Source organism: Branchiostoma floridae, chromosome 9 (genome assembly GCF_000003815.2).
Source record: "Branchiostoma floridae strain S238N-H82 chromosome 9, Bfl_VNyyK, whole genome shotgun sequence".
Taxonomy (NCBI): domain Eukaryota; kingdom Metazoa; phylum Chordata; class Leptocardii; order Amphioxiformes; family Branchiostomatidae; genus Branchiostoma; species Branchiostoma floridae.
In genome coordinates this window covers 6,294,634-6,303,869 of record NC_049987.1, presented here as the reverse complement: position 1 = coordinate 6,303,869, position 9,236 = coordinate 6,294,634, and the positions used below count along the sequence as shown (strand labels likewise).

Here is a 9,236-nt window from a genome sequence, read left to right as displayed (position 1 = left end):
TTAGTCAATAATAATCTTTAAAAAAGGGGAATGAAATATGCGTCGTTGATGTCTCTTTTCTCTTTCTCCAGGCTGACCAGTAAGTTTGTGAGTCCAGTTCTGTGTTCAGCAGAGATCCAGGCTGTCCAGAACACACAGCACAGCTTTGACAACATGACAGTAAGTGATGACGGGAAGAAGTTTCAGCCTAGTTTCACCAAATAATGTACAATGTTTTTTTTAATGTCCTGCTTTATAATATAATAATGATGATACCAGAAATTGTATAGTTTGGACACAGATTTACCCCCCCCATGAAGGCTATTGCACCTAAAGATTGGGGTTGAATCCTGTTATTCAAATCTATGGTCTACCGTTTGTTGTACATGGCAAAAGGCAGTGCAAAATGATGACATGAGCCATGTGCTCTGTGCTACGGTAATAAAAAAAACATTTCAAAAACATCAGATCAAAATCCACGCAAAAATAAATGAACTTACATTGTGTTACAGCAGGGCTCTAGCTAGCGTCCGTTTTTCCGTCAATTGACGGAAATTTGCTGCGTGTGACGGAAAAATTTTAAAACCAATCCGTCAACCTTGACGGACAAAAATCTGATAAAAGCTCCTTGGTGGAAGCTACAGGCTGCTTGGGGACGCCGTCCACGGCTGTAAAAGCCACACACTGTTTGTTTTGCTATTGTTATGATTGTTGATAATGCGTGTCTGTGCCCTTTCGCATACGATAATCTCATTAAAACCCGTTTTTCAAGGTCTCAGTTCAGTCTCTCTAACTCTTGGAATAGTGTTTTGCGACATTGGGAATTGACTGACGGAAAAAAATGTCGAGCTGGCTAGAGCCCTGTGTTACAGTATCCTGTAACAGACAACAGAAGCTCTTTAGAAAGTAAACTAGTATGAGATACATTTCCTGTATTTTTAGGTTAAAGGTCGCCCTGCTGCCCGAGAGGTCGTGGCGACCTACACGGTTGACGAGGTCTCCATGGAGCTGGTGGTGCAGCTGCCGGCCAATCACCCGCTGGGGACCGTCAACGTGGAGAGCGGGAAACGTGTCGGGGTGGCCAGCGCGCAGTGGAGGAACTGGATGCTGCAGATGACAACCTTCCTGTCTCACCAGGTGTGTAGTTGTGACACCTGTTATAAGACTGTATTTAAAGGCAAACTAAGCAATATTAGAGCGTTAGAAATATTCTTAAAGGCAATCTGTATGAAATTGACATCGTTATGTCATACTTTGAGCGGTTAAAAATGGCACAGAAATAAGCCACGCTAGGATTCCCTAAATACTGTAACCCACAAAAATGAGACTTCACTGCGTCCTCGCGCCACTGCAGCATTGATTATTTGCTCCTTGAGAGTTGCTTCATCTTATTACGGAGACAAGTGCCCCCCGAAATTGACTTGAATGATTGAAGTTCTACAACACTGACTCGGCTAACATTGCTTAGGTTGCCTTTAAGACTGTGTTTGATGTTAAAGATTATCTTCGATGTTCAAAATTGAAGGTTAGGGGTTCTTCGAGGATGCATTATAGTACCCTCACTGTCTGTCACACTGATTTTGTGCTGAATGTCCATTGTGGTAGCATCAAATCTGAATTGTTGGTGTAGCTGCATCAAAATCAATCTGTACACATTTTTTTTAGTGCACTTCATTTTCTTTCCGCAAATTTTCCCGTTGTTTATCTGTATCTGTATGACTGATATTAACACACTTCAGCATAACTCACTAGCTTTGCAGGCATGCAGTACAGGTGCAGCTGGTTATACTACACATAACAATCTGTTTTACGTTCACATTTAATGTTCACTGTACCATATTCTTAAAACTAAAAGTCTTTCACAATTTCACAAATTTTTTTCTTGTTTATAATTTCCACCGCATTGTATCTACATGGCAGCATAAGATGCAACAATGTGTGTGGTATATAACTTACACTGTCAGGCCTGGTAATGCTTTTCTCTGCAAACTTGCCCATTCCATGGTGTGATGTGCATGTGGTGAATGGTACATGTGGTCTACATGTGTGGTGTGGTGTGTGGTGCAGTGGTGTGGTGTGTGGTGTTTTGAACCTGTCAGATCTCTTGTCTCTCCTCACACCGGCTGCTTTTTGACAGAGAGACCATAGTGTAGAGATGACTGGATACTTCTCTCACCAGGTACGGCTACACAACAAGTCTCACGTAGGGACAGCTACAAATGTAGTCTTAGAGTCAGCCATTCTGACTGGCATGTGACATGAAGTAGATCATGTTTTACTTACCGTAGTGTTAAAGCCAGTACTGCATGACAGGGAGGCTATGGCCAACATGTCTCACGTAGTGAATAGTAGCTAGAATCAGCTTCCTATCAGACTGGCATTTACATTAGACCAAGAAACATAAAATACATGATCATAATAGTTACTAGTCAATGATTACCCTATTTTTGCTGAATTCAACAGCATGTTTTCTATAAGCCATTAGGAAGGCCTGATGGCTGCTGAAAAAGAATACATTACTTTGTTGAACATGTCTATATTATGTGTACCCTTACACAGAATGGCAGTATCATGGATGGACTCATCCTGTGGAAGAAGAACGTAGACAAGAGGTTTGAGGGAGTGGAAGACTGCATGGTGTGCTACTCTGTCATCCACGGCTCCAACTGTCAGCTGCCCAAACTCTCCTGTAAAACATGCAAGAAGAAGTTCCACTCTGCTTGTCTGGTGAGTCAAAATGTGATCTGGTTGTTTGTTTATTGCTTGTTTGTTTATTTTCAGGAACAGATAAGATTTGAGATGTTAGAAAAAGATGTACGGTTTCTGATTTGAGATAAGATGTTCTCAGTAGTCCAAGGCTTGAGGTCTTTCTAAGGCTGAAGCTACGTGCATCACATTAAATGATTAGCTTGATGATTGTTCATCATCATCATCATCATCGGTCAACGTGATCAAACATGTTCGCACATGTTTACACACGACGGGGTTATACCGCCCCTTATGGGGCGACATACCCTTTCATATGGCTAATTACAAGACGGGGATGCGCCAGGTCTCCCGTCCGGGTGAATGATGTAATTCATCATGTGGCTGATATAAGACAGAGGTTCGCCAGGCCTCCATCCGGGTGATTTGAAGTGAATCACCAACTCCCGACAGAAGGATTTGCACCAACGCACACCGCACCATCGCACGTGTGGGGGTTCTTTAACGTGCATGGGGTATGTCTCTCCCCATACACGGGACCTCCATTTAACGTCCCATCCAAGGGACGACTCATTTTCACTTGAGTAAAGTGAGGACAGTCGTGTAAAGTGCCTTTCCCAAGGGCACAAGACCGGCAACACGGCAGGCGGATTCGAACCGGCGACCTCTCGGTCACGGGCCGAATACACTACCACTGTGCTACGCGGCCCCACTTATTGGATTTGTTATTTTATGGTGTCAATCATTTGTTTGCAAAACTAAAGGGTTAGATCAGCTAATTCAAAGCAATTCTTTACAGGTGCAGTTCCATTAAAGCTTGGGTTTAGATATCTAGGAATTCAGTGTTAGAAGTCCTTGGTGAAGTAGGATTAAAGACCCAACCTGGGGTGTGTATGGTGTCGTAAGTCGTCATCACTTTGCATGTCCCCTGGTTTCGTCAGGGTAGGTCATGAAGCCTATGTTCTTGTGATAATACAAATTGCAACAAAATTTTAATGGCAATATTTGAAGTTTTGCACCAAAATGTATAATGTAGTATGATGATTGTATGTACTAGCTTATTATTGAGCTGATACATAAGACATTTCATTATATACCTATCCAGTACCATACATTGGCAATTACTAACTTTTTATCTTATTTTCCACAGTACAAATGGTTCAGCACTAGCAACCAGTCCTCCTGCCCCCTCTGTAGGAACTTGTGGTGATGAGGACCATCCTCCCCATCTGTGCAGCAGAGCCATCTAGTGGAAATTCTGCACACTGCATCCAGTCTACCTGCACCCTCTATTGAAATTTTTGATGATGAACATTCCCCATCTAGATCCATCTAGCGTAAATTGCGCATATTGCAACCAGTCTCTCCTGCACCCTCTTGAAACTAAGAGGTCCAGTCACACTGTGTGCAGCAGAGCCATCTAGTGGGAAACTTGAGCACTATATACAGGACAGCTGGAGTACAAGATTTCTCATTGCCAAACTGGCATCCCTCAATTCTAATCTAATAACATATCCATCCACTGTTGGCAATCCCCGTAGATGCCTTCACATCAGTTAACTTGTTGAGTTGATTGACTAACACACTGACACTGCTTACACAGAATAATCAAACTTTAAAAAGGGACAAAAAGCAAGCTATCTACTTGTTACTATGTCAGGCTGTTGGCTAGTTGTAGAATATCCTAAAGATCGTGAAAGATGAAACTCCATCTTTGAAATTTGATCAGTGTGCCCCGCTTCAGTCTTAGATTTATCAACGCTGCTAGTGATGATAACAAAAAAATCAAAAGATCTCTTTTTTTTTAAGTTGTTACAGAAAATGAGTAGAGACCGCATCAAATATGTATCCAAGTTCAAGAAATGAATGATGTTTTGTAAAACTGCATGTAATTAATTACCAAGGGACCCATGGAATGAAACCTCAGATTTATTAAGATGAAAGTGTTCAAAACATGCAGTCATAATTATGCAGTCATCTTTGGGATACTAGATTGTCAGTTTTTGTCAGTACAATACTGCTTTTCTTGTTTAGTATCAAAATTCCAATATAAGATGTCTGTACCAATTTTGATGACTTGATTAGGTATGCTATCTTAAGAGCCTTTGATCAGAAAGAGGTGTAATGTCTGTGTAATCCAATACAGGCCCACCATATAGGAGGATGCCTGGCCTGGCAGGCTACAGGGCTCCATCCCTGTAGTGTTGCCAAAAATCTGAATAACAGGATTTTCTGTGAGAAAGCTAGTGTGTTACATTTACAAAAAAGTTTGTGAAATCAGACACATTGACATGTCATCAGATGCAACCATTCCTATTGTGTTACCAGTAGGAAAGGGTTGATGTAATATACAGGTAACATTATTGTAATTCACTTTGTCTCCTCGATACCAAACTTTCATGGTCTGAGAAAATTTAACTTGTTCTCGGAACTTTTAATGTTCACTGTCGCGGCAAGTGCACATAAAAAAGGCTGTGAATTATTTGTTATCAGTAATGATAAGTTCACGTTAAAGTCGTCACCGTGAAAACCGTGAACATAACTGTTACAGTACATTGAAAAAATCAGGAATTACAGTATTTTGTGTGGTGAGAAAAAAGTAGTGTAACAGTTACATGTACAATGTACATTGAAACAGGTTCAAGGGTTGAAACCCGGTCTTCAAGTTGGAGTTAATACGAAAAGACCTGTTGCCAAAAACAGAAGCAGATCGTTTGAATTCAAGACTGACACAGTAACAGTTCAACCACCTTGGTCCTATAGACTTTTGTGTCTTTGTAGTAAAGGTTACATGATAACCAAGAACGAATATATGCCAGGACCGTTTTTGTCGGATAGCAAAGCCATATCTGATTGCCCCCTCTGTATCTTACCATTCTTTGTGCTTTTAAGAAAGCTCTGTCATGTGTTACAGTGCAACAGTATTCAACATATACATAGGTTAGTAATACATTGACAGCTTTAATTTGAGTGGAAACTCTGCACAAGAGGCCGGCATAATAACAGCAAATGTTTCCAGACTTAGGACAGTTACACAGAGCAAACATCACAAATGTAAATCAACAAATCAAAGATACACTGCCAAAATGAAGAAACAAAATCAGAACTTGTGTAAACAGCATTTTATTGTATTAAAGTCACTGTGTATTAGAAATTATGTTTAAAAAATTGCTAGAAATGTCAATGTGCAAATAGCAATGGGTGGAACATGAATATTGCTCAAACCAGACTGTTGTCTTAGTCTTAATGTGTACATGACTTCCTAATGAATCTAGACGTCTTTGTATATCATCATCATCGCGGGCTGCTTGCCCGGACCAAGTCCACCCTCTCTTTGTATATACTACAGTTAAGATACGTAAATTTTGAATATTCAGGCAAGCAAAAACGTACATTTTTTAAAGAACCTTTTAACTCAGATTCAAGGGTCCTGTGTTTGAATCCTTTGCAAGTTCTTATGCTGTTGCCTTGGAAAAAGTGGTTTACACCTATTTCCTCACTCGCAGATGAAAATGGGTAAATAGCTTCGGTTGGGGGAGCAAAGCTGAAGGTCCCGTGTTTGAGAAGAGCGACACCTTGCAATTGAGCACATATAAGATCCCACTTTTTTTTTCTAAATCAGGGTCGTAGGGCCTGATGTTACCATCATGAAGATGAAGAGCGGCCCATAGCAATAAGTGTAGCAGCATTTCTTCTCCCTAAGTCAGAAACATCAAGCTTAGGCAAGCTTGACTGCACTGACTCAATAGGCGAAGCAGGGGTTACGAGGCTACTCGGGAAATTCCTACCCCATTTCGGCCGGAATGGTTTGATCCGCTCACATCGCACCATCGCACACGTGGCGGGTTCTTTTACGTGCCCGGGGTGTGGCTCTCCCCAGACACGGGACCTCCATTTAACGTCCTATCCGAGGGACGACTCATTTTCACTTGATCATCAAAAAGATTATAGCTCCATCCCTAATTGTGAGTGGATCAAACCTTACTATCTGGTTTCACATAGCTTGTCCTACTGTGTAAGCCAGGCGTGTTGCGTCTAAAGACCCGATCCACATATCCAGTACTGTCCCAAAAATTTGCAATCTTGAGTCCAGCTCAAGTTTGCTCTCGATATCTCTGAACGGAGACAAGTAAAACATTCATGACTGTTCCAACTACTTCTGACTGAAATCCGTCGTCGGTTGGCGCAGACGTCGTTTAAAGACCAGTAGGCTGACCAACTCCCAACCACAGTTGACCTTGCTCACGACTGTTAATCAACCACGGTCTGGTAAAGGTTATGGTCAGCTATGTGTAACAGGGGCATTAGGCAATCTACTGGTTATGCAATGCAATCAATGACAAATGTAAAGCTATTTTGGGTTCGTCGACGACGGTCAGACACCCGGGTAATAAGATACGCCAAAAGCATTTACTTGATATGATTTTGGAAACAGACGTTTAAGATAGCATCCACTATCTTTCGTCAGTGACACTGAAGTGGTCTGGTAGAAACTGGCTTTCATACCCTAACTGCTTCTTGTCGTATTTTCTTTTATTTACTCGGAAATGTGACAAATACATTACACTGCCTCTCAGGCAGCGTTACTGATATTGGAGTTGTGACAGACAAATGCACATAAGAATGGTACATCATATCGCTACACATCTTTCATCAAGAACTGACAACACATCCAACAAGTTAATTTGGGCTTGACATACTCTGCAGTAGTGAGAACGGCGCAGGTGTGGACCCAGTACGCCCTGAGTCTGACGCACGCGGTTTCCTCTCCAGTCTGACCCCCACACCAGGGGTTATCGTGCCGTATCCTCCACCTCCGTACAGCAAACATGCACAACATCACAACAGGGTGTGACGTTGGAGGTGTGGGGATGGGTTCTCTGAAAGAATTGAGTCATGCCCCTGTCACACCTTGCCGACCATGGCCGTTCGACCTTTTTCCAGGCCATGACTGGGGCTTGAAGAGTCATGAACAATAAAGGCCATCTATAGTTGGAAGCTGATCAGATAAGTTGCCTACCAGTAAAAAAACCCCATCAAAGTCGGGGAGGTCACATATTCTTCTAATATATACGATGCAGCGTTGTCATAAATACTCATCGCGGCTACTTCTATCTGGGTAAGGGGTGAAGTCTGCCATCTCTGATTGACTTGTTGGATCTTACATCAGAACGTGTAAACAAGGTCTGATAGTAGAGCCCAAATATCGGCATATACCTTATCTTCGCAGCGTTGATACAAACGTAGATCACTAGATATCACTGAGTAATGATATATGTTTGATATACAGCAGGATATGATTCGAGGTAGATACAGGGTTAGTGTAGGTCGTGTTAGCTATACACGTCAGGTAGGTACTCTATAACCTGTTTGATGGAATTTGTAAGGCTGATCGCGATGACAACGTTTCCTGTTGACATACTTCTGTTACGTCTTGTATCTAATGGTCTTTGTAGTGCGACCTCCTCGAGTGCGACAGCACTGTTTGTATGTTGTTATAAAACTGCGCGACTTATAATATGTGCATGTGTGCCTTGTCATATGTTTGATATTGAACAGGACATGACGTCTTTTAAGATACGACGGGCATGATTGGGTCACGCGTGTATGGAGTGTGTGATGTGTTGACTGCAGACAGCCACGCGCGGGTTCGTCCTGCGACAAGCTGACACCACAGGAAATTGTGTACAATAGTCGTACAAACTTCAGCTATCTTGTAGCGGAAATAGCTTGAAGTAGATCCGTGACGATGGAATGTATTATCATAGCATCGCTGAAAATTATACAAAAAAAAACAACAACAAAGGAAAGCTTGGGGATTGACTTTCAAGTACTACCAATTAATACATAATATTCAAAATCCATTGTGATATTGTCATATTTCTGTCAGTGCATGTATCAATTAATGATTGAAAAGTGAGTGGTACATTGTACCATGAGAGGAAAGGTACCTACCTCATAGTTAAGGCTGTTTGTTGTAATACTGGGTTGCTAAGAATAGACACGAATCATACGAAATGGCGACATAACGGAAGATTACGTCATTTTATGCACTGTGCATGCGAAAACAAAGCGACTTGAACTGATGCACGTTGTATGGGTAATCACGACTCTGTGTCACTGTAAAGATAGGGATATTCAGGAAGGTCGCGGATATGTCTTAGGACAGATTGAAATCGGAGTCTCCAAGGACAAATAGAATCGAGGACAAATCATTTTAGTTTCGGATGGGATCTGTGTTAAAGTAGGACAATCCACGATTCTGATTGTACAGATTTTGTTAGGGCTAGGGTCAACCTATCTCTACCGGACCCTAACTCTATACCAGTAGAATCATCGCGCATTGTGTACAGACAGATCCCAATCCCAAGCTTCCGAGCCGGCTGTCCTAGGACAATCCGCGATTGTCTTTAATCTGTCTTTAAGCCGGCTTTACAAATCAAGAATTTAGCTCGGCCGAGTTGTCAGCGAGCTCTACATTACGAGGAGGTATGACCCTGATGCCGACGAAGAAACTCTGGCATGTGTTCGTAGGCATCAGGTTCATGCCT

The 9,236-nt window shown here is 41.9% G+C and overlaps 1 protein-coding gene across 1 annotated transcript in view; it reads left to right on the top strand.

Moving 5' to 3' along the window:
• LOC118423034 (E3 ubiquitin-protein ligase listerin-like) overlaps positions 1-3,895 on the top strand; it is a gene marked incomplete in the record, with an annotated part of 31,491 nt that extends 27,596 nt beyond the window's left edge. Inside the window, 4 exon segments of the mRNA XM_035830930.1 lie at positions 72-159; positions 922-1,116; positions 2,539-2,706; positions 3,836-3,895. Coding sequence (XP_035686823.1) covers positions 72-159; positions 922-1,116; positions 2,539-2,706; positions 3,836-3,895 — 511 coding nt within the window.
• Between the last annotated feature and the right edge of the window lie 5,341 nt (positions 3,896-9,236).